This window comes from Chelmon rostratus, chromosome 21 (assembly GCF_017976325.1).
Source record: "Chelmon rostratus isolate fCheRos1 chromosome 21, fCheRos1.pri, whole genome shotgun sequence".
Lineage (NCBI taxonomy): Eukaryota > Metazoa > Chordata > Actinopteri > Chaetodontiformes > Chaetodontidae > Chelmon > Chelmon rostratus.
The window spans coordinates 12,395,816-12,420,635 of NC_055678.1; the positions used below are offsets into that span (position 1 = coordinate 12,395,816).

Here is a 24,820-nt window from a genome sequence, read left to right on the forward strand (position 1 = left end):
CCTTAACATTGATGCAGTAGTAGTAGTATATATAGTCATTCTGCATAACAAGCACTAATTTTGATATTTAAAGTGCATTTTTCTAATAATGCGTTTGTATCTTTACTTGAGTAAAATGTTAATTGCAGGACTTTAATGAGTACTTCTCCAGTGTGATATTGGTACTTTTATTTGCTTCTTCCTCTGCTGTTCTTACTCCTTTTTACCTTTGAACTTGTCAAGTCCTTTCCTTTCTCCGAGGCACGTCTCGAAGGAAAGTAACAGAGAAAGAGGGAAGTGGGAGGGGGGGCAGAGCAATGGGGGCAGCGGAGAAAGAATAGCATAGTATGAAAGAGAGAGGGAGCGACAGAGAGAAAGGGAGCGCAAAGTCTTGTCAACCGGAAATAAAACAAGCTGGCACCCTCCCCATCCCCAAGCCCCTACACCCACCCCAAAGTCACATACTTCCTCTTCACTCTCTCTATCTCTCTCCTCTGCCTCCATCTTCCATCTCTCTCTTCTTCTCTCCCTTCCGCTGCAAAGAGATATATTTAAACCCCGGTTCTGCTCGGCTCTCGCTCTTTGACTCTCCCATACATACCGTCATACCTGCGTCATTACCTAGGCCGCACATCAGACCTTGTTGTCCATCGGGTTTCTGTACGGTGCTCCTTTAACCTGCTCTGCTCAGACAATGCCTTTGTTTATTGTCCCATAGCTTTAAGGCCAGTGTGTTAAAGCAGGAGAACAATACCTCTGTAGTCAGGGAACAATACATAGGTGCTGTGGGAAAAGCTGTTACTCAACATCTGTGCATTTTTTAGCCCTTGTGTAAAGAAATAAGCTGTTGCTTACAGCACTTTAGGCTTAAAACACTGGTGCTAGGATTAAACACTCAGTATCAAATATCAAATATCTGATGAAGAAAAGAAACAGTCAATTGATTAGTTATGAGAACACTAATCTGTAGCTGTTTTGATTACTGATACATCATTTTGATAATTTTTTAAACAGAAATACCAAACATTTGAGAATGTGCTTCATTTTCTTACATTATTGTAATTTTAACTGCCTTTTTTGGGGTTTAGTTTGATCACCAAAAAAAAGGAAAACAAACCTGTGATTTTTCAATATTTTGTGGTGTTTTACAGACCAAACAATTAATCGATTAATCACAAAACGAATCAATAATTAGCTTAAAGACAAACACCTACTTTAATATAACAGAAACTTCAAATGGTACTGTCCATAACAAGGATTTATCTTATTTAATATGACTTTTATCACACTATAATTATTATTATCATTACTATTATTATTATGGTTTATGAGATTAAATTAGTTAAAAATCAAATGGAATTATGTATCATTACTTTTCCTTATCAAACAAATATCTGGGGGTTCAATGGGATTTAATATTACTTCTTTAGTCACTGACATCTTTATAACATTATTACATCAAATAAATGAAATAATTCAATAAAATAATTTAGTGGCAGTTATTGATAAATGTTATTAACAAATTACCTAACAACATCTGGTTATAGATTAAGTTTTAATATGTTTTAATGATTAATTAAACATTAACATGATCTTCTGATTTTTCATCTTCATTATGTCTCTAATGGATTGGAAAATCAATAATATAGTAACGTTGTTGCTCCTTATCTTTATTACATAAACACTTCTACTATCTAAAAGTTCAGTGGCTTAAACAGAAAAGAAAAATCAAAATAGCAGCATGTTGTAAAGCCTAATATTCATTTCCCAATAATCACGATAATTCCTAAAAATATCCTGCAGCTGAATGCAATATTTACAACAGCAGTACAAAACAATACAAAACAATAGCAGGTGCACGTGAATATGTCACAGCTTTATCAAAGTTTTAAAGCATCTCTTGTTAGTATCAATAAAAAATGGTGTGAACACCGAGTTTAATCCACAAATGTCAGTCGTCTGGTTGCACATGTGTTTGTGTAAAAAAAAAAAGCCTGAACACACCTGACTGCCAGTTACGCTCAGTATTTATGTGGGATTTTTTGAATTCCATCATCTATTTATCATCTACTATCTCTCCATTATCTGTGCTTTATGCTCCACTCTCTCGGCCTCCCCTCCTCCTCTCGCTGGCATTAAGTTCAAACTTGACACTGATGTTGACTCACTTTGTCACCCCTCGGTGGCTCCCTCTCCCTCTCTCTCTCTCTCTCCCTCTCTCTCTCTCTCTCTCTCTCCATCGCTTGGAGGACAAGAGTGCCCGCAGACGCATTTCTCTCCAGAGCCCCCCCCTCCCTCTCTCACTCTCTCTCACCCTGTCTAACTCTCTCCATCTCTCTCCTACTCTCTCTTTACACACACACAGTATTGTCAACAAAGCTGGAGAACAAGGGACGTTGGGGGGAGCAGGGGAATCAAGGTCCACAGAGGAGGAAAGTAACGCTCAGGACCCCCGCATCATTTCACCTGGACACTTGGTAAGTTTTCAAAAAAAAAAAAAAAATGCAGTCCTTGCAGCGCTTTTCATGTTCGTGTGTCAGATCACTTCTTTAATACGGACTTTGTTGGAGGCTTTAAGGTCGACGACAAGTTAATCATTTCTGGAATGTTACTGAAAATCGGGCGATAAGTTGTCGTCCCAGGGCTGCTTCATCCAAATGAATGAAGTTTGACCTTTGACATCGTGCTGCTGCGGTAGTTTGTCAGATTTGCCTCAGTAGTGACATACCTTTGCATTCTGCATAAAAGGGCAATGTAAGATAAGAGGAGAAGAGAGAAGCTTTTTTTTCATCTCTAACTTAGGCATATAGTCGTTTATATAGTTGATGATATTCATGCCTCATGTCTTATACTGAAAGTGAAATATGGGTTTTGATCGAATGTTTCATGGAGATCTCGATCATGAAGCTTCTGTGTGTGCGCAATGCCAGTTTGTGGCTACATAAAAAAGCAGTGTCTTTTCATGCATTCCCTCAAGTGTGTGTGTGTGTGTGTGTGTGTGTGTGTGCGTGCTCAGGCTCATCAGCCCAGATAGAGCTAAAAGCAAGTAGCATAATAAATGCCATGGCTTTCAGAGTGGGTTCTAATGTACCTTAGCTCCCCATGGTATACGAGTATACCAATGTATAACACACACACGTTACGACAGCGGGCGTGTAACTAACTCCATTTCTGTCTGTCATCATGAGGCTAATTCACCACAATGCCGACCATGTGTGAACTCATGCGATATGAACCCCTCCTTCTTCTCCTCTTCTTCCACCACCCCCCTCCACCCACCCTCCAAGAGGAAGGACTGGAGGATCGAAGGAGGGAGAGAAGAGCCAAAGGTGACTCTAATCAGGGGCAGACACACGCAGGGCAGGACTCTTTATTTCTCTTCATGGTGGTTTGGACTCTCGTAGTATGTATGAGAAGTTAACCATGCTGAACCTGCAGAGCGGCTCAAACTGGAGTGGGCCTAACAACTGGTACCATGACCCCACCGGCGTTCAGACACAACACAGCACAGGTGAGAGGAAATTCTCAACACACGCCAATGCTCACAGATCATCAGTTAAATGTGGCACTTGTGGCTGTCTCACCAACTTCCTGTCAAAGCATGATTCTCCTTCTAAACCGTGTCCCTCCTTGCATCCGTGGTTGCAATCCCCCTGACACTCCCACGTCTCTTTTGTCACCTTCCTCTCTGCCAGTGTCTGAGGGCTGTCTGCTGGACACCGAGGGCAGCATGGGGGGAGAGGTGGGGGGAGGGGGAACGGGCCGAGGGGGAGGAGTCCCCGTGGAGAGGGACGACGGCGAGGAGTCTCAGCTGAGGCTGCAGCTCAAGAGGAAGCTGCAGAGGAACAGGACCAGCTTCACGCAGGAGCAGATCGAGGCTCTGGAGAAAGGTCAGGCCATGCAAGCACGCACAGCGCTATTCAGCCAATCGCCGCCCTCCGTGGGCACCAGCCAGACCAGAGTGTGTCATGACGCAGCTTATCCTGCTGCTTTTTCCCCTGCCAACACCTTTGTTATTGGATTATAGCCTCTTTTTTTTTACAGCCTTTTTTTCTAAATAGCCGGGAAATTACACCCAAAAATCAGGCTGTTTAATAGGTATCGTGCCTCGATTTGTGTCAATCCGTGCAAGAGAGAGCAAACACTGCCACCCCTGATCACTCCCAGATGCAAATTATCCAGAATCTCCACTCAAATATTCCTGATCTGCTCCAAAAAGCCCATGGCAGCGTGTACAGCAGAGTTTTGATAATGCATCATTACCGTGGCTGTATTATGCAGCGAGATCTGGCCCTCGTAGCCCTGATATCCGATGAGAGGGATCAGAAAGCCACCCTTGACTGGATATGGCTGCAGCGGGCCCTTGAGCTAAATAAGGACGCAATGTCCACTGTGCAGCCGAGTGGAAGAGTATCAGTGTGGTCACTCTGTGCAAATGACATTAATGAGGTACACTGACCTCAGTGCACGGCCAAGGCACAATAACAATCATGTGTTGACACAGACGCCAATTATAACCAAGCCAATTATAACAATTTGGGAGACAGACTTAATTCACAGAGCCAGCGTTGTTATCTTGTGCATTATGGATTTATTAACCATGTGTCACCAGTGTGAACTTTAGTCTTCAGTTATTTACAGCGCTGGTAATCAGCGCAATTTCTATCATAATTCTAATTGATTTATATGCTTTGGTTTCTCCTTTGACCTTTTACTGGCATGCTAAGCTACCATCAGAAGCGCAGATGGTTAAATCCACAAAGACGTCTCCATTACCAGACCTGAAACCTCAGAGTTCATTAGGATGAGTCAGACTGTCAGTTAGAGGGTGAGGCATATTCTCGTTTCGACTTGTCAACAACAAAAATGTCAGCAGTTTGTCAACTATAAATTAACTGCCACAATGAGGAGTGATACTCCGAAGCAGAAAGTCTCAGTGACACAAAGTCGCTGTTGTTTAACCAGCCGCTGAGTCAGGAGTGAGCTCACCTCAAGCCTCTGCGTTACAGGCTGCAAGTCAGTGCGCCAGAGAGAAATACTGATCAGTTTAATAACAAGCTTATGCTGATGAGTGAGAATTTAGATGCTAAATGATGACAAAATGAAAACCTATAAGGGTTTTTTTTTTCCTCTTCGGTTTAGTTCTAGTCAGCCTGAGTGCTTAGGCAGCATCTCAACTTGAATCCTTTCATTTGAACTTTCTGCGTGTTCCATAGTAATAAATAATTTATACAAAGTGCAACAGATAAATATTTCAAGTATGGTTGTAAGGATACATCTCGGCTTCCTGGGTTTGAACATCCCGTCGCAGGATAATTAGCAATGCTGATCTTTGAGCAGTAATCACCTGATATGCAGGAAAATAATCAGAGAACCAATCAGCCGACTGAGATTCATTCTGGTCTGAATCTGGCTTTTCACAGCAAAAGGCACGTTAACACCGCACAGCGAGGGCTATCAGACAGGCCGCTCTCCAGTTGTCCTGTCAGCCTCGATTACGGCTCACACTGCGTGTTTGACATTAGTTAATATCTTCCACAGAGTTTGAAAGGACGCATTACCCAGATGTCTTTGCGAGGGAGAGATTGGCAAACAAGATTGATTTACCGGAGGCCAGGATACAGGTGAGGCAGCCCTTTTAGTTTGTTTAACCCCGATGCTCCACCTGTAATAAAATGCCTCGTTGTGTGACATGCTCCTGCACCATAAAGAGAACTCTCTGATTCACAGGTGTGGTTCTCAAACCGAAGAGCCAAGTGGAGGAGGGAGGAGAAGCTGCGCAATCAAAGGAGGTCAGGGGGCGTGACTTCCTGTTCGCAGAGCCAAGCCCCTCTGACCACTTCCTTCAACACGTCTGTCTATCATCAGCAGCACGGCAGCAGTTCAGGTAAACGCCAGGTCACCGCCCTGTGTAATTCTAGTCTTAATTACTCTCCCTCGTTACAGTTTACATGCTGATTGGCTCATTCATACAACACATGAGTGGTACTTAAAGCTGCCTATGATTTATAGATTTGGTGACAGAAATATTTTACTAGTTTATAATTACAAACCTCAGAGCTGCTGCTTGACATTTGGAGGCAGGCAAACCATTAGACTTTCTCCATTAGAGCGCATCTATATTACAACATTTCCACTGCGAGATGTTCCCATGGTGTGTGTGTGTGTGTGTGTGTGTGTATGTGTGTGTGTGTGCGCTTACCATCTCGCTGTGTGTGTCTCTCTCCAGGGTCCATGTTGAGTCAGGCTGAGTCGTCCCTGCCCAGCTACAGCTCCCTGTCAGTGTTCTCATCTGGAGTCCAGGTTGGACATTCATCATCATTCATCATTCATCAGCACCTTCCAAACTTTACCGAAGCAGGTCATCGTCTCCGAGCGGAACGCGTTCATTAACTCCTGAACTTTACGTCAAGGGTAGAAAACACAGGATAATGAAATTAATGTTTAAATAAAAAGATAGTATTGCAGATATTAAGACTACTGATACTTTTACTCTTAATGTTAATAACATAATCTATTCTTCTTCTTATCAAAACTCTTTATATTGCTGTTGTCCAGGTTAAAATACTAACAATAATGATAGCAAATTTCCTGTCATTTTTTATTAATAACAGCATCAACAACAAAAGATATGATAATAAGAAATAAGAAAAGAGGCAAAAGGAAGCAAATCTGGAACTATGTGAATTATACAGTGACTTTAGGTATGATATTGAATTTCTTTAAGGGGCAAAAAAGTGGCTAAATATCAAAAATAATGTCTCAAATCTCGATTCTCGTCAGGTTTAGCTGTGACATTCGTACAGTAAACTAGCCTCAGCTGTTACTCAGTAATGTTGCCAGTTGAAAATTGATTGAATCTCTTTGCCCCTTCAACACTGTTCTTGTGGCTTTAGGCAGAGCACCCAGTCCAAGAGAGTGGAGATTCACATTTGTTTCTGTCTTTATCACGTCAGTGATAAAATCATGTTAAAACTGAATGCGTTCGGCCCAACTGTTTCACAGAAGCAGTAGAGGCAGCAGCGATAAAGTTGCTTAATTAGGGTAAGTTTAGAAAAGCTTGGGACACTGGACTTATCATTCGCTTTGCTTTGATTGTACCAAATTATCATCCAAGCCTCAACAGCAGCATAAAAACACACATTTTCTAGTTTTACACAAATGTTGAAATGAGTGCTCGACTCTCTTCTTCTTCTAATGAAATGTCAGAAACAAAAGACAAACTGCAAAGTCTGCACACTGTGGCTTTTGCTGGAAATATAATTAAACGTTGCAGCAAATTCTTTTTCAGCATCGTTTTGCAATTAATTTCCAATGGTAGTAGTCTCCAAACGGTCCACAACAGAAGAAATAATGAAAAACATCAATTTAAGATCACACAATATCAATGGAAGAAGCAAATCATGAAGAAAATTAGTTAAATAACAGTGCATATGTAATACAGAGAGAAGGGCAAAATGTGCCTCGTAAGAAAATACCAAATACGCCTTAAATAAATGTATCAAGATGAAATACAAAATATGGGCGCCAGGAAATGTATTAGGATAAATACTTCTGTAACATCTGTAAGACTGAGCAATCTGAATTTGTGCAAAACTGAAGAACAAGGGGCTGAAGAGCTGGGGGGGGGTTGTATTAGGTTGAGCAAAAAGGAGCTCGATCAGTGAGCACAGCTCCAGAGAGAGCAGCTCTCTCCTGGTGTCCTCCAGAAAACGAAGGCTCTCAGCTTTGCCGCCACTTCCTGTTATCGTTTCAAATTAAAAGCGCTCATTTGAAATTGTCAACCCTCCAGTATATACATGTGGTCCAGCCATATACTAACCTCTGACCTGGTCTTGTTTTTCATGTTTTATGAATGAAAGTATGTTGAAAATGCAAAATTACTTCACTCTAAAAGCATCTACAAATTGCATTAAAATTTGTGTCGGCCCTGTTAAATACAAATGACAGGATATTGAAGAGTAACAGAAACATTGCCCATCTGGTCATAAGACTGGCCGCTGCTGCTGTGCTTCACTCCCACCATACAACACCACTCTAGCACCTCCATGTGGATAAACTGAAACCATGCACTCACTGCTTCAAACTGCCTTCATACTACAGTGTGGTACTCAGCAATGGCTATAATCAACTTTAAAAACAAGGTTTTTTTTTTTATATAAAATGTTCTTTTTTTGTTGTTGTTGTTTCAATATAAATCTGACTCAAATCTTTCCTCTCCCTCACTCCTCCACTCTTTTGCCCACCCTCAGTCTATTCCTCCCCAGTCGGCCTCCTCCTACTCCTGCATGTTACCTCCATCCCCCTCTGCCCCGCGCAGCTTTGACTCATCGGCGTACTCCTCCCCTCATCTGCAGACTCCACCCTCGGCCAACTCCAACACCGGTGAGTGTCTGTCTGCGTGTCCGTGCCTCCGACTGCTTGCCTGATAAATGAAACTTTGCAGACTGATTAAACTGTCCCTGCTGTCTGTTCTCTCCCTCCTGTCCACTCAGGGCTCATATCGCCCGGCGTTTCAGTGCCGGTCCAGGTTCCAGGAGCTGAGCAGCAGGGCATGAGTCATAACCTGGGTCAGTACTGGGCCAGATTACAGTGAACAACAGACAATTGCTGCCAACACGAAAGACGACGGGAAAAAAGGGGATGTAACAAAAAAGTGTCAAGAAAACAATTATGGGGGACACACAGGTTTTAAGGAAGCACAGGACTGAGCTATAGAGGGGCCTCAATGAGTTGCAGACCCCGAAATGCATTAAATGTTTACAAATTCAGCCAAGAGCAGCTTTGGTTGCACTTGACAGTACTCTGGTCATGTTGGTATTTGCTTAGTACTTTCAGGTATTGGGTTAGTGTGTTAATCGTAGAGCTGAGGTCAGGACTGTAAATAGTTTAAGATGTGTTTAGGATTAAAAATGGAGTCAGGATCAGGCTAAAGTCAGAGTTTGGGGTCCAGAGATGCAACAAGTGACAGTGCTTTTGTCATTGGACCCAACGTCAAATGTTTGCGACCTTTTATTATTGTGTCAAATATTTAATGATCCAAATCATGATCAAAGAAAAAAAACAGTCTTTCATAGGCAGAGCTGTGACACTGTGAGATGTGGTCTCTGGAAGGGCAGTAAGTGGACTTTTGAGCTCGGATTCCTTTGTTACACACGTTTTAACAAATGCTATCCATAAAGGTGGCAGGAGACTGCTTTGAGATATGAACTGTGATATTGATTATGTAAAGAAATGAATTTAAAAAAAAGCTGCAGCCGTGACATTTACAGATACCAAAAGCTGAGAAGACGGCAGGGCTACGATTCTGATTCTACCATGCAGAGATGCTCCAGTGAGTGATCCAGTAGTACTAAGTAAATGCCAGCAGATGTCTGTATTGTGAAGTGTGACCACAGTTTCTTGTAACTCGAGCAGCTCAATGATGTTGTGATAGCGAGTTTGTTCCCTGAGCTGTGTGAGGCTACTGTGAAGATTTTTGACTTGCTTATGGCAATCACTTTTACGAAAACTTAAAAACGTACCATAAAAAAAAAGTAAGTCGTACCTACCCTGCCAGCAACATTACACTAAGACTGATACTGCATATTTTTGTACAGACATCTGTGTATGATGAAGATAGCTGTGGAATATTGTCAGATATTATCGGAGGGAAGAATGTAGCACGTTGTGGACTCAAATCATCCTCGAAGCACAAATTTCATTTGTTAAGGTAAATTATTAGGGATGCACCATATCAGTATTCAGTATATTCAGTATATACAAGGCTAAATATGAAAATGCTACATATTTACAGTACAGGTATCACAGATTTTCTCCCCAAACTACAGTAAAGCAATTTTTATATTCAGTATATATGAAAATATGAAAATCAAAAGACTAAAGACAAGCAGCAGTGACACATATGGATTGGCAGGGAATTTTTTTTGTACATCACTAATGAGCCGCATCCATCAGCCAGTGACAATCAGGCGTCATTAAAAATGAGGCTGTCGGACCATCAAATGAAAACCCTTGCTTGTGAGACAATCAAAGCTGGAGGTGCGGGAGATAAAAATGGGAATACTGTGAAATCTTTTTGCAACACCGTCCATACAATAGAAACGACGTAATCAACTGTGCATGACCAAAAGAAGCCGCTCTAGACAATCAGCTACGTGCAGACATGAATCGAGTATTGTACAAAAGCGTTACTGTACTTTGCAGGGTTTTAACCTCTGCTCACTTTCCTCTGACTATTGGTTTTGTTGATGCATCTCAGTTTAAACTCATATGAAATGTCTTTCAACTCTTATTTATATCTGTCTTTTCACTCGTTCACATAAGTCCTCTGTGTTGGTTCTGTTGTTGTTGTGTGTTGTGTTAGTACTGTATAGCTACCAAGAGTCAACCCTTTTGTGAAGGCCTTGGATCCCTTTAATGAAAATAAAAACTGTGTGTAATGAATATATATTCAAAAGTGTTCATTTCTGATGTCATTTCTCTGTAGTTCCTCTTGGCTCTAGCATTTTAGCTTTTTTTTTAGCTCATCGTTTTGGTTTTCTGGCCAACAGCTTAAAAAGTGAAAATATGTCAAAGTTGTGTTTACAGCTTGTTTCTGGTGCCCCCAAGAGGCCAAAAATCAGTTAATGCAGGTTTAAGATATTCTATTTTAAATGGTACTTTTTCTGACCTGAGTTTGGGACATTGTTAAAACCAACTCTCCAAGAGTTGAAAATCCACCGTCTGGACATCTGAGGGTCAGCGATGTGAAATTATCACTTCAAAAAATGATCATTGTAGAACAGGGATTTTATTACCAACAACTGCTCCAGTGTGACTGTGCGCACGTGACAAATAAGGAACTCTGAACGAATAATGAACTAAATATGGTGTCCGTCATAATCAACAGCACTAAAGACTTTCATGTTGCCCACTCGTGCAGCAGCATGAAGTGGACATGAAGTAAACTGGCCGACCATTAGCAGGGCAGTATTTTGTGCTAATAGCATGACTCACTTGGTTCCCCTGAGAATCGGCAGGAATCAAAGACTGGAGAGGAGGAAGAGGGGGAGGGAGAGAGAGGGAAAGATAACATCAGCGATGGTCTGCAGAGAGAATGACCCACAGTCATAATGGGACTCTAAGATGGGAAGCTCAATGCAGCGTCATCACTTTCCCAGAGATTCAAATGTGAATAACACTGGTAAAAAAAAAATAAGGTCTACCTTTCAAGCTTCATTTCTTTTTTTGAATTTCAACTGATATTGTTGCAAATTCACTGATAATTATGGGAGGCCAGAGGCGCCAAAATAAATTTGTCTAATCAAATGGGAATTTCATTTTCAATTTGTGTATGATGTAAAAATGCAATGTTTGAAAATTCACAACTGCTAACAAAATTAGAATTAGAACTAAAACTATAATCATCTGTGTACTCTAAAGCAAAAAAGATTATGTAATTGAAGATTAAATTGACTTTTTATTTCCACAATGTGCAACTTCAACCTAAAAAAATAAAATTGCAAACTGTATTTCAAGAAATTGTCAGAGTCAATCATCAAACCTTCTGGTCTGCATATTCTGCTGACCAATCAGAGAACACGTTTTACTGCTCTGGTTTTTGGCCACTGTCGCCAGTTCTGTGTGGTTTGAGCAAATATTGATTGATTTTGTTTTTCTCGAGAGTTGTTTGGAAATGAAGGTTCAGTTTTGTGAATGTTTCACTTTTTTAATTTTTATATGATTTCATTTTGATATTGTCTGAGCAGCTCTTCTGTAGATTAACACGATGACAATGCAAACTGTGCTTAAGAGCGATTCTTAATGACTATAATATTTAAAAAAAACACAGATGATAGTGACAAGGCATCAGGCATCGATATAAGTAAGGGTAGCCATTAAAGGCTGCTCAGATATTAAAATACATTTAACAGTGTAGGAACTGTACTATAAGTGTATACCACTATATATATAACAAGGCACATAATGCTTATGCTTGTATTACCATATTCTAATATTTACATCCCATTGAGGAAATAGTGGCTGTCACCTTTACCATAATACACCAGTAAACTCCAGTAAACTTCTGCTGAACTGCAAGTGATGTGGTTGGGTGGAAATGGAAATGGAAACCAGAGGTCAACTAGGCTTTATGGGTGGTAGAGGAGGTGGGGTATAAACCCTTTAGAATTGGAAGCATAGAAACTGGATCCCAATTAATTGTTCATTTGATTTATTTAAGAAATTAATAACATCACAATGACTGTCTCATATTGTGTCGTTGTCATATCAGAAGTTTCATCTTCCAATCTGTGCACCCGCTTTTAAAACGGAAATCTGTCCGATGCTCGCACATCAAGTCTAAAGAAAAACCACAACCAGTTCTTCTCTCAGTGGGAGGGCAGAGCCAGAGAGAGCTCACTGATCGATCAGCCCAGCCTAGTCCCGAGAGAGAATGAAGCTTCAGAGGAGAAACAACGGTGAGCTTTGTCTCCCTTCTCTTGGCTTTGGGATGGTTTGGAGGAAGCTGCTGCAGTTAGAAGTGAGGAATGTCTCTGTTCCCTGCGAAGGACAAGTATTCTGATAATAATGGAGCGTTTTTTTGCAGTGACTGGAATGGCGCTGTGTCTTCTGCTGTGGATGGTTTTGACCTTAACGGGGAGCACCTCAGCACAGCCAGACCAGTACAGTAGAGCAGTGGTGAGTGTCAAAGAGCGGAACAATGTCTAAAACTCTTAAAAGTGTGTACAGCTGTCTTGTAGCTGCCCTTCAATTATTCATTAATTATATAATGTGTGATAGAGTGTTGTCTTAACTTGGCATCATATTTGTCTAATTTTCTATTAAGAAAAATACTCAAAAAGTCACAGGCTTGTTTTTGTTGTTTTCAAATGTGAATGTGATGGCTAGTCTTTGCATCAGGCTTCCTTGGACTCTGCTCTGATTGATATGAGCAGGAAGTCATGCAAAGCAGAAGACATATAGCCAAGAATCCGTTGCACATGAGGCAGTGTCCAGATGACTCATGAGGTTTATAAAAAACAAAAGAAATGGCATCAAATACATATTTTATAGTCTTAGTTTTTAGGAAAAAAATGTTTTTTGTGAAAAAATGTCAACCCTAAGTTGTCATTGGGTTTTTTGCAGTGTGTTATCAGTGCCTTATTTTCAAGACATTCAAATAAGTTTTCGGTGTTTGTCAAATATTCAAAATCATGAAAGGCAACACAAATTCCAATGTCTCTCACGCACTTAAACATTTAATCAGCGCTGCTAAGTTTCATACGTATGAGGTGTATCATGTGAGAAGAAAGTTTCACTTCTGTCACCGTAAAATTCATCATGTTTAGTCTGCATGTCTGCTGCTGTGTGAGTAATATAAAAAGAATGAAAAGAAACTGACCTACGCATTTCAAAATATTACGAGTCAACAAGTATAAAATTAGCTGAAACAAAAATAGCAAACACGATCTGCTTCATTGGAAATGAATGTAAGGACTGAGTGGATAATGACACGACTTGATCGGGCCGTGTAAGTGCAGGGTAAAACCCACAAAAAGACAAGAATAAACTGTTAACGAGTGAGCCCACACATTTCCTTTCAGGTGAAATTACAGCAGAAGGGTGGAGGCAACACACTGAGGAAGGAGAGGTTTCAAAATCACTTTCATGAAACGCTTTTTTGTTTTCTTTTGACATACTTAACAGGAGTAATACCACACTAGATTTGTCATCGTGCCTCACTTGCGACCCATTCTCTATGCAGCTATTCTGATCATGCAAACTGTCAACTGTATGCTGCCTTTACCCCATCAAGCATCTCACTCAACAAGGACAGGATCATATAGTATTAATGAGGGGAAAAAGTGACAATACACATGCTGGGCCTGATTTATAGTAACAAGTGGAGCAGTGCATCATATAGCCTCCATGACAACAGTATTTGCCAGTGATCTCATGTAGGAGATGTTAGGAGCTGGTTAGCGGTGCAGAGATGACCAGATTTCCTCTGGCTTCCTTGTGTTCTTTCCAGGATTGGCTGAGCAGGTACGGCTACCTGCCTCCTCCTGACCGGCACACCAGCAAACTGCAGACCAAAGACGGGATAGAGAAAGCCATTCGTGTCATGCAGAGATTTGGCGGTGTCCAGGAAACCGGGGTGCTTGGTAACAACCTCTCAACTCATGTATCAAGGCAATACATCATGTGCAGCCCAGGATGTGTTTCACACGTCCATGGGATGTCTCAAGCTTCCTGCACGTCATTACTCACTGCGTGATCAACTTCTCTTTCAGACAGCGAAACCCTCAAACTCATGTCCACGCCACGGTGCTCCCTCCCTGATATCGTTGGGAGTGAGGACATGCTGAGGAAGAGGAGGAGGAGGAGGAAGAGATATGCCCTGTCAGGCCTCAAGTGGCATAAGACGGACCTCACATGGAGGTGTGTTTCCTGTCATGTTACACTGTGGCTTTACGTCTTTCCTGTGTGAATCATAGAGCTTTATGCATCATGTTGGGGAAGCGTACTGTTTCAGGAAGCTTTCTGGCTTCTTTTTGTCTCTGCATATGTTTCAAAAACTGAAAATCTGACAAATATTTACCCAAAAGCATACAAACTGTTTGGATCTATTGCTTCCAGTGCTGTGGGTGTCAGCATGTTTAAGCTTCATGTCGACTGATCTTATTACTTTGTTCATTTGAAAATCTGCGGACAAATTAGAAAGATACATTTTTGATCATATACACATTATATGGTTTATTAATTATTATTGATTGGCAATATAAAAGGACACATTTGGCAATGAAGGCAAAATATAGTATCATTTTTAAGAAATGCGGAGTCAATAATTTCCTACAACAGCTGGACATTTCAGTTTTTACCAAATATTATTTTATATAAACAGGAGAAAAATATGCTTTTCTTCACCTGTGGATTAATGCACATTTGGCACTCCAGTGAGACTTTGGTGTTAGGGTAATTAAAACTTTGTTATAATACAAAATCTATTCTGGTCTGCAGTGTCCACAGCTACCCCTCGCCCTCCCTCTCACCCGACCTGCCTAACACTTTGGTGGACAGCATCCTGACTCACGCCCTCAAAGCCTGGAGCGACGCGGCCCCCTTGCGTTTCCGTCGGCTGCCGAGCGACAGCAGGGGGGCAGCAGCTGGAGGGGACATCAGAGTGTCTTTTAACCGGTTGCTTCACGACGACGGGTACCCTTTTGATGGGCAGGGCGGCACCCTGGCCCACGCTTTCTTCCCTGGCAGGGATGAAGTGGCGGGAGACACACACTTTGACGATCATGAGATCTGGACCTATGGAGGTATAGTGATTGAAATCATGATGGATGGGTATATGATGGATAGAAGACCTGACATGACTGTCTACTGACGTACCAAATGTGGTGGAAATGTGATCTGTAGTTATCAAAAAAAAAAAAAAGGAAGCAGAGTCTTTGGTCTAATTCCTCTGAATTCATGGCTGTTTATGTGATCCAGCAACACTTTCGCTTCACACTCCCTCAGGTGACAGCAGCAGCACAGACTTGTTCACAGTTGCGGTGCACGAGTTTGGCCATGCGCTGGGCCTGTCCCATTCCTCCACTGATCCGTCCATCATGAGGCCGTACTACCAGGGTGCCGTGGGAGACATTCCCAGCTTCCAGCTGGCCCTGGACGACAAGCTGGCCATCCAGCAGCTTTATGGTCAGTTACCAGTTGGACTAACTGCACTCCGTAGTACATCTCAAACTGATGTCCGGGGATATTCATTACATCCTAATTACTGTCTGTGTTGATATGTGGTGGTTTTCATGTCTGTTTGAGTTCGTCTGATATGAAATCGCCACCTAAGTTTAATGATGAAAACAGTGAGGTGAGCTCCAGTGTGTTGCAGTCCTCCACCCGCTTTATTTTATGGTCTTATTGTGGCTAATGACAGTACAGACAAGGAATTTAACCCACAAGGATCACAGGGACAGAGGCAGGAGACAAACATAGGTGTGCAAGTTCATAAAATGTGACGTGAAGCAAGACTTTGGCAGCAGTAATTTGAGCTAAAAGCCAACGTCATGGTGCTAACATGCTCACAGTGACAATGCTAACATGCTGATGCTTAGCAGGTAATGTTTACTAGACCAACATTGCCATCCCACAGCATTAGCATGGCTAAAAAACTCCCTGAAGTCCCTTTTGGCTTTTCATCCTGTCCACAGTTTTCATATTTTTCAATGCATAGAGGTATGAAATGTTTCCTGCCCATGTAAACATTACCACTGATGGCCTGTGGCATGCTATGGCTTTGTAATTTCAGCCTCAAATGGACAAGAAGTGGCCCTAAACTGCTAGATTATATACAAACTAAGCAAAATCTTACATTACATTAATTGTTTATTGCAAGTGTATTATGGTATAGCTCAATAAGCATTCCACAAAGGATATAAAAGGCAATAAAAACCAAATTAAGAGGCAAAAAACTGCCCTCTGATAGAGTAATGTATCAGTGGAAAGGTGCATTATGCACAGGATATTTCAGCAGTTTCCTTCCCTGTCCTAAAAAGAAAGCGTTTGCATCCTGTGTGTCAAACTCCCCTGGCTACTGAGAAGAATGTGGGTTGCTTGCACAATTTTATCCTGTGCCGTCATCGGCCCTCAACGCCTCCTCAACGTTGTCTGCTGTCACCATTGTAGGTGTGAAGGGTGGCTGGCCACCAGGTGGTGTTGATCCTGACCTCCCACGCCTGCCCACTCCACCTCCTCCAAGACCGACACAGCCGTGAGTAGAGCAAGAGGAAAGAATCATAGATGCTGCGCATCCATCCAGACACACCAGCGCTTGTCATTCTTGTCCATGCACTCAGTTTACACACAGGCAAATGAATGATGATGAGTAATTTCAGACAAGTGGATGCAGCTAAAAGCCCTCTGATCGATCCTCACTGGGACCATTTTTGGCCCTGTTGTACCCTCTAGTGTTTTTTTTATGAAACTGCATCCTATAATATACAGTATGAGTTTGAGTTTTGACTTTTTCTGTTCCAGTTCTGACCCTTCATTCCACAATCGCTGCCAGGGAGGCTTTGATGCAGTGGCAAATATCAGGGGAGAGGTCTTCTTTTTTAAAGGTAAGGAGAGACCATCAGGGATGCACAGAAGATATAAAATTTACTTAAAAATCCCCCAAATCATGTTTCTGTGTCTACATTGCTCATGTAACAAAAAGACATTGAGAATTGGCTGGTATTTTAGTTTTACACATACACTCGCCGATCCCCTGTATCATCTGCAGTGTGTGTGATGACACATGGTGCCGTGTTCACTCTCTTTTCTTGAAAAAGGGGCACACTTCTGGAGAACCAAACGAGACGGGTCTTTGGTGTCGCTCAATCCGGCTCAGATCAAGAACTTCTGGATTGGCCTCCCACCAGGAACGAACAAGGTCGATGCGGTGTATGAGAGGAAGAGTGACAGCAGAATCATCTTCTTTATTGGTGAGTGTGTGTGTGTGTGTGTGTGTGTGTGTGTGTCTTTAACCAGTTTAATTTCTGAAACACACATGTCCAAATATACATGAAAAAAGAGAAGAAAGTCCAAACTAAAAACACAGATTGAATTTTGCATGTTACACCATTTTCCTAACAATAGGTAAAATGAAAATGAATAAGTAAGCACATTAAACTGGCTGCTATTTTTACAAACATCTACAAGTATCACAAACTTTAAAGACTTTAAACAAATTCTGTGCAGGATCTCAGTACTGGGTCTTCAAGGACACGGTGGCCATGGCCGGATACCCTCGGCCCCTCTCCGAATGGGGCATGAGGACAAAGAGCGGGTTGCCGGTGGACAGGGTGGAGGCGGCTTTCATCTGGGCCCACAATGGCAAGACCTACCTTTTCAGCGGTGGGGAGTTTTGGAGGTTTGACGAGAGCCGTAAAAGCGAACAGACGAGCAGGCAGCCGGAGCCAGACTACCCACGTGACAGCAGCCTCTGGGCAGGCGTACCCTCCCACGTGGATGACATCATCAGCTGGGGAGAAGGTAGCTATTATTAACTGACTATTAGACAAAGGCCAGCTTTACAGTTTGATTGATTGATATTTTGGTACTTTTTGAGCAGTGCTCAGATCTTCAGGCAGCCTATTCCATAAACGGGGGGCATAGTAATTAAAAGATGCCTCCCTGTATGTTTTAGTTCTAACTTTGGGTACAGTTAAAAGGCCAGAGGACCTGAGGGCGCTGCTGGGTAAAAGCAAGTACATATAAAGGAGCAAGACCATTTCAAGCTTTATAAACCAATACAAGGATTTTAATATCAATTCTAAAATGCACAGAAAGCCAATGCAGAGACTTTAAAATCAGTGTAATGTGAGCTCTCTTTCTGGTCTTTGTCAGCATTTGAGCGGCTGAGTTTTAGAGTAATTGTAGTTGGAAAATAGTCTTTTTAGGGAGACCAGAAAGAAACAAACAGACGAATTCATGAGCTCTCAGAGGAGGAAGAGCCAGAGAAGTGTGGAACGCAATCCTTCACCATGAATGGAGACAGGTGGGAGTTAGACACCACACAGATGAGCTGACAATTCGATAAAGGGCTGGGTGAGGCACCGGTGGTTAAATACTGTGACAGCAGGTTAGTCTTGATTGCGTGATGGAGAGCGGCTTCGCTCAACAGGAGAGGATGACAGGCCCAACCTGTCGGCAACACCCTGCAGTGTGGCATACTCAGACAGGCAAGAGACAGATGTAAGGGGAAAGACGCGATGGTGGGAAAAGGAGGGGAAACTGCAGATCCCCACAGACGTGGCTCATTGTCACAAACTTGTAACACCAAAAGAAAAAACCTCAAATCAATAAAAACAAGCAAAAACAAAACAGCAATAACAGAATTACATCTATGTGGGATTCACTGAATAATGTTTCAGTGATGTCACTGCAAAGTGTCTTCCAGGCAGAAGAACAGTTCTCATCATTCTTATTATTATTATTATTATTATTATAGTTTGTTTGTGGACATGGTACTATGACCAGACAGATATCATATGGCAAAAAACAGCAGATTTCACAAAAGAAGTGTGGTGAATTTACCAAGTGAGAGTTTGCATGAATTTTATTTATGCAAACTGCTTTATTTAGCCTCCACTGTTAGCCAAGATAATCATGCATCTCACACACATTAGCACGGAAAGAACAATGTAAATCTAATCTGTTATGTTCTGCGCAATTTGAAGCTTCTTAATACGGTGATGTCCTGTTCATTGCTGCTGCTGCTGCTGCTCTTTAGGGGATGCCTACTTCTTCAAGGACAACCTTTACTGGGTGCTGAAGAACGGAGGCCTGAATCAAGATGTCGTCACTCCTAAATCCACCGCTGTGGACTGGCTCAGATGTCCAGCTCCGCCCGCAACCACCGCTCCAGTCAATCCTCGAATCCCAAAGGACTGCAGCTGTGACTTAAAGGGGTCTTCTTCGCTCGTAAGAGGCAGCTGGCTCCTCCTCATCTCTGTTTTACTGCTAATGGATGAGTTTATTAGAAAATAAACACCTGAGGTTGAGATTTGTGTGGCTTCTACCTGTTTTTGCACCCCGCCCTTTATTCCACTTTAGGGTGGCTTCGGCTCTTTACATCAACACTCACATCAACATAACGGCACAACTCATTATCTTATTTTAAATTAAGTGTCATAAAAGCCTATGTTAAATACCGATCATATAATTCACCATGAGGCCTATGTTCCCGTAAATACTTAACCTTAATTGCTGACCTGTGGAAAGAGTACATTTTGCATCCTCCCTCCTTCCTGCTATATAAGGATTTCACTCCCTCCTTTCTCTAGAGAGAGTATTAGATTACACAGCCTGTTTAGGAGAATGCATAGAAATCCAGCACAGAAATCCAGTGTGCAGGTTACTCCCTCATAATGAGGCCTTACCCAAACACCTTACAGTAAACAGGCAACACAAACATTAAGTGCAATGGTCATTTTCTTAAGAGCTCATTTTTTTTAAAAATTGAAAGCAGATTTGTGTGTGTACATACAAACACATATATATATATATATATATGATTCTGAGTTTGCTCTCGTACGTGTAAATAATTTCAAATCATGGAACGAAGTAGAAGAAAAAAATCACGTTTTTGTTAATTAGGGAAATGGTCATGCTTGAAAGTATTGTTGCACTGGTGCTGCGCACGGAAACATGGACTCACAAGCAGGAGGCAGAGAAGGTGAATCTTTTACTGTGGCACCAGTTAGAGGCAGGCAGGTGAAACCAGGAAGCTGTGGTCAGGAGCTAAAGGGAAAATACGGCTGATAATATATGCAGGGGGAGATAATGAGGGAATGGGGAACAGTTGTGCTGGTGGGTGAGGAGATCAGGTGACCGGAATTGGTGGGAACACACTAGGTGCAATTACCATGCAAGTGGGGAGGTGTCTAAAATGACAGGGGGTGTTTGTGAGCGAGAGCAAACTTGACTGAACAGGAAGAGCTGTTATTTTATACAGATGTTTATCACTATCATGTAAAAAATATTTAATTTCTTTATTTGATTATTCACATTTGTTTACATCTGTCACTGTGATGCTTTTGAGGTGGAGCAAAGCTCGTAAGATGTAAGTCATTCAATGCTTAAAGTAAATGTTTTTCTCAGGTGTAGTTAGGTATGATGTACTCTGGATGCAGGTCTGTACGCAAGAAATCAACAAATAGGACCATTTTTGAAGTGACTGTTCAGAATCATCATTAAAATGTCGGAGTTCTTAATATTAGTTTCCTTTTTGTGCTGCATCTTTGTCTCTGGCTACAACTTCTTTACAGAAAAAAACAAAAATTATCTCTTGATCTCAGTACCTTTAGGCTGGGGCTAGGCTCTTGTTTATGTAATTTTTCACATGCCCGACTCACATGACACATGTAACAGAACATGATGCAATCTTAGCACGAACACATGCTCAACATTCTCCGGTGACAGTCCCTTATGTGTCAGTCTACAGATCACTGATTGATATCTTCATTAGTCTCGTCTCACCGGGCCATCACATGCTGTGAACTGTTGGTTCACGTTTTTGTTCCACCCAACTCGACAGTTCACAGCTCTGCTTTACAGTAAAGTGATGCACACTTCTTTGTAACTTGGAGTATTTGATCAATAACACATCTAGTTAACCATTGACTCTTTTGTTCAAAGTACATTCAAGTCAATCCAGGAAGTTTGCACAGGACTATTTATTCAGTTCCTCAAGTGGGAAATGTTTAGGTAAGCTGCAAGTGGCACACGTACGGTTAAAAGCACAACAAGGAACCACTGAACCCTTTCAGATATTAGTTATAAGGAAGCGACGTGACTTAGAGTTAATGGATGATCTTAAATACACCCACTTAGTATAGTATAGCAGGCTTTTATGGCATCTGATGTTCCAACCCTAATCTAATGTCTCAAGTGTCTGGCTCAAGTTCAGTCCATGAGAAACAATAGGTATTACATTTAATACCGTTAAATAATGCTGTTTGCTTTTAAAGCCACTGCAAAGTTGCCTGAATTTTAAGATTGTTCCATATTATCACAGTAAAAGATGACTGAGGAGAAGAGATTGACACCAAATCATTTTAATTCAGATCAAGAGGTCAGTTTCGTAACATGTTCAAGTAGTGCAGCACAGAGCTGGAGAGAAAAAAATGTAAAGTTTGGCACTGGGATAAATCATGGCATTCATGCAACAGGGTGACACGTCAATCCTTCATTACCCCAAATAAAACAGGCAGCACAGGTTTCAGTTTTTTGAGTGTTCAGCTTGCCAGTGTGGCTACATGTATCTGCACTGATGAGGACCAGTCCAGTTACAAAATAAAAAGAAATGCAGAATTGGTAGAGAGTTTAACTGTAAGACAGATACCCAGAAGCATTAAATACTGTCACACTCTCTACATAGCTAGACTTCCATACTACCATTACTTCATCTACCCAGTAAACATTGTACAAGTGCATCCCTTTCTCAGGCACCTGAATTCAGCTTTGGCAGCTCAGAACAGACAGAAGTTGTCTGAATTATTCAAACAACAACAAAAAGTTAAATTCTCATGCAGATCATGTATAACAAATACAGTATGCAAAGGGTGCAAGCATGCATACAACAGAATAAAAATCAGTTAATGGATAAACCCTGGAAGCCATATGATGGACAACCACATTAAAGCCAGGGAGCCATCATCACATTTATTATGTTTTTGAACCACCTCATTATAATTTTAATATGTACAGCTACAGTGGAAAGCAACTCAGTTCTTGTGGTGTTAAGGCTCAGTTTTACTTAACTATTAATAAGTTGGATAAGGCTAAAAATCAGACAGACAAAAAAACCACCATAAATTGCTGAGATGCCAAAACAGCTTGACCTTTGTTGGCTCTAACTCCTCCCGAGAGCAAGACTCAGGGCCATCAGCCCCAGCGAGTAGCAGGTTTTGGTGGAGCTGGAGCTGGCAGGCTGTGTTGTGACCGGTTGCTCTGGCTGGAGTTCTCTGAAGACCTTGGTCATCAAAGGTGATGACGAGTTGCCGATGTGGAGAACTGTGCTGAAGAGTTCAATCTGGAGACAAGAGATCGAGGCAGTCAGCACTGTCAAGGGCATTTGAGCCATGCACTTAAATACACACAGAAAAAATATAAATAAACTTACCAAATCTTTGCTGACTTTGATTGTATCCTTGAACACAGTCCAGACCACAGCTTCATTGCAAGTGGGGGTGGTCAAGGAGCCAAGGTAGCGGTAATACTTTGTGCGATCCACCCCAGTCAGGAGATCATCCAGTGAAAATCCAGGCGATATTGGAGCGGAGGTGCCTGAGGGCAGAAAAACAACCTGTGAAGGGACTGCATCTGACACATTCTATTCAAAAAGAGATTAACTTTTCCACAACAGTAGAACAAAACACCTCCTTACCGCCTTCTTTGATGCTGTCCAGATAGCTGGTCAAGTTGCGCCAGCTTTCAGGTTGTCCAGTTTCATTACCTGTCATCGCCTGTAAATAGTGCACACATTGTTTAATTAGGCTCAATTGCTTTTTTTGTTTGCTTTTTTAAATCAGTGGAGGAAAATGCATACATTAAGAGCATGGTGACAAAATTACTGTAAATGATGTGAGTATCTAACTTGCTGTGTTAAAGTGGCTGTTACCAAAACTTCTCACCTCAACGAAGAAACCAAGAGCAGCAACTCCTGTCGAGTCAGCAACAGCTAGAGTTGTGTTCTTATTGTGGGATGCCTTGCTGCTAACAATGTGCAACTAGGAGGTAAAGAAAAAAAAGATATATACACATACACACACAAAACTTGGACAAAATTGAAATGCATGGCTCAGCATGAAAGACAGACTGTGCAGTACCTCCATGGGATAGCGTTTGCCATTCAGAGTGTGCTCAGAGCCAGGGACAGCGGTGCCATTGCCCCAGTGCAAGTGGAACTGCAGGCTGTCGTAGGGCTCTGACAGATCTCCTCCTGAGAAGCCAAGGCCGTTGTCCAAGATGACTTTCACTGGAAAAGTAACACGGACAATTGAATCAAAGCTGAACAGGATTGACTGGCCAGATGCTGCAACCAGTGGATATTCTTTGGATAAAAAGGCAATGACACTCGTCAGGATGACTATTTGTGTTAAATAAAAGCCTGAAGAAAGCTTGTAGGCAATTTCTTTACAACCTTTAAAAGCACATTCCCACACCTGGAGCCAGGTGCGGGAATGCTGTCCACATTCCCACCTCACCTGTCTTGCCAGTGTTTTCAATCTTTTTCATGCCGTTGATGCTGCTGTAGTTGTTAAAGGTGAATGCTGTCAGGTTGGCGTTGGGTTTGGCAGACGATGAGATGATGTTAATGGGCGACTGCCGGGTGCCATTGCAAAATGCAGGGATAGTAAGTGGCCAGGCGGTGTCCTCTGTAGAACAGGAACAAGACATTTAGTGGCTGAAGAGGAGGTTAATATGACATTGTGGCTATTAGAAGATAAATGTAATGTAATATACTTACTGCAGCTTGCCAGGTGGTAACACCAGACTGGAAGAGGAAAAGAACACTGAGTAAGTGGCACACTCAGGACAAACAGCCCACACAGATAGGCACTATTTGTCCAAAGAGTCACTGTAAATCCAAGAAAAGAAAAAGGTACTTACTAACTGCCCCACTGGCACAGTGGACTGTGGGTGCCAGGACGCACAAAGCAAATGCAGCTACAAGCCAGTTCATCTAAAATCACAGACAAAAACTCAAGTCAACTGCTTTTTCTTCCCCCCCCCATCAAAAATCCCCGAAAAGAAAACGCAGCTACAGCCATGCGGAAACCTGACGGGGAGAATAAAATAAACTTGATTCATTTAATCGATTTTCAGCATGTTTCAAATCGGCCAGTGCCACCAGTTCGCACGTTACGCACAAGTCTGAAACATCCAAACGCGCATTTCAACAAGCAAAATGTTCACGAATTAATTCAACATTCTGTAAAAAAAAAATAAATAAATAAAAATAAAAATGAAAATGAAAAAAAAAAACAAACCAAAAACAAACAACGAACACGGAGCAGACGAGCAGAGCGGCTCTTCTGACCGAGCTCAATCCGCTTCACCTGTGCAGCCGCCTTACCTTAGACGCACCTGTGTCTCCTCTGTCTCCGCTAACATCCTCCCTCTTTTTATTGGCCCAGAGACCATCCAGCAGCCGGTCGGCCACGCCTCTGTGTGACCCCCTTGACTTTTGCCTCCCAGCTAAAATATTTAAGTCTGATTAGCCCAGGAGGGTTTTTTGTTGTTGTTGTTGTTGTTGTTGCGCTTGACTTGTGGTCCCTCTGCCTGAGCCCCTGCTCAACAACTG

At 41.9% G+C, this 24,820-nt stretch overlaps 3 protein-coding genes across 3 annotated transcripts; 2 read left to right on the forward strand and 1 right to left on the reverse strand.

Annotated features, from left to right (window-relative positions):
* The first annotated feature begins 3,384 nt into the window (after positions 1 to 3,384).
* On the forward strand, positions 3,385 to 8,613 carry pax10 (paired box 10). The gene is made up of 7 exons (XM_041963259.1): positions 3,385 to 3,490; positions 3,675 to 3,869; positions 5,521 to 5,603; positions 5,710 to 5,866; positions 6,209 to 6,282; positions 8,232 to 8,364; positions 8,475 to 8,613. Exons 1-7 carry the CDS (start codon positions 3,385 to 3,387, stop codon positions 8,573 to 8,575), a joined length of 849 nt encoding a protein of 282 aa, XP_041819193.1. The 3' UTR covers positions 8,576 to 8,613.
* A 3,713-nt stretch (positions 8,614 to 12,326) lies between these two features.
* On the forward strand, positions 12,327 to 20,725 carry mmp25b (matrix metallopeptidase 25b). Its single transcript, XM_041962787.1, has 11 exons — positions 12,327 to 12,440; positions 12,569 to 12,660; positions 13,994 to 14,126; positions 14,256 to 14,403; positions 14,983 to 15,287; positions 15,490 to 15,669; positions 16,654 to 16,738; positions 17,005 to 17,087; positions 17,301 to 17,453; positions 17,710 to 18,003; positions 19,244 to 20,725. The coding sequence occupies exons 1-11, from the start codon at positions 12,416 to 12,418 to the stop codon at positions 19,498 to 19,500; spliced, it is 1,755 nt and encodes a 584-aa protein (XP_041818721.1). The 5' UTR covers positions 12,327 to 12,415; the 3' UTR covers positions 19,501 to 20,725.
* Positions 20,726 to 21,553: 828 nt separating this feature from the next.
* ca15b (carbonic anhydrase XVb) lies at positions 21,554 to 24,649 on the reverse strand. Its single transcript, XM_041962788.1, has 9 exons — positions 24,593 to 24,649; positions 24,127 to 24,199; positions 23,984 to 24,010; positions 23,721 to 23,891; positions 23,343 to 23,491; positions 23,148 to 23,243; positions 22,901 to 22,979; positions 22,637 to 22,800; positions 21,554 to 22,546 (listed from the first exon to the last, which is right to left on the reverse strand). Exons 2-9 carry the CDS (start codon positions 24,197 to 24,199, stop codon positions 22,367 to 22,369), a joined length of 939 nt encoding a protein of 312 aa, XP_041818722.1. The 5' UTR covers positions 24,593 to 24,649; the 3' UTR covers positions 21,554 to 22,366.
* Between the last annotated feature and the right edge of the window lie 171 nt (positions 24,650 to 24,820).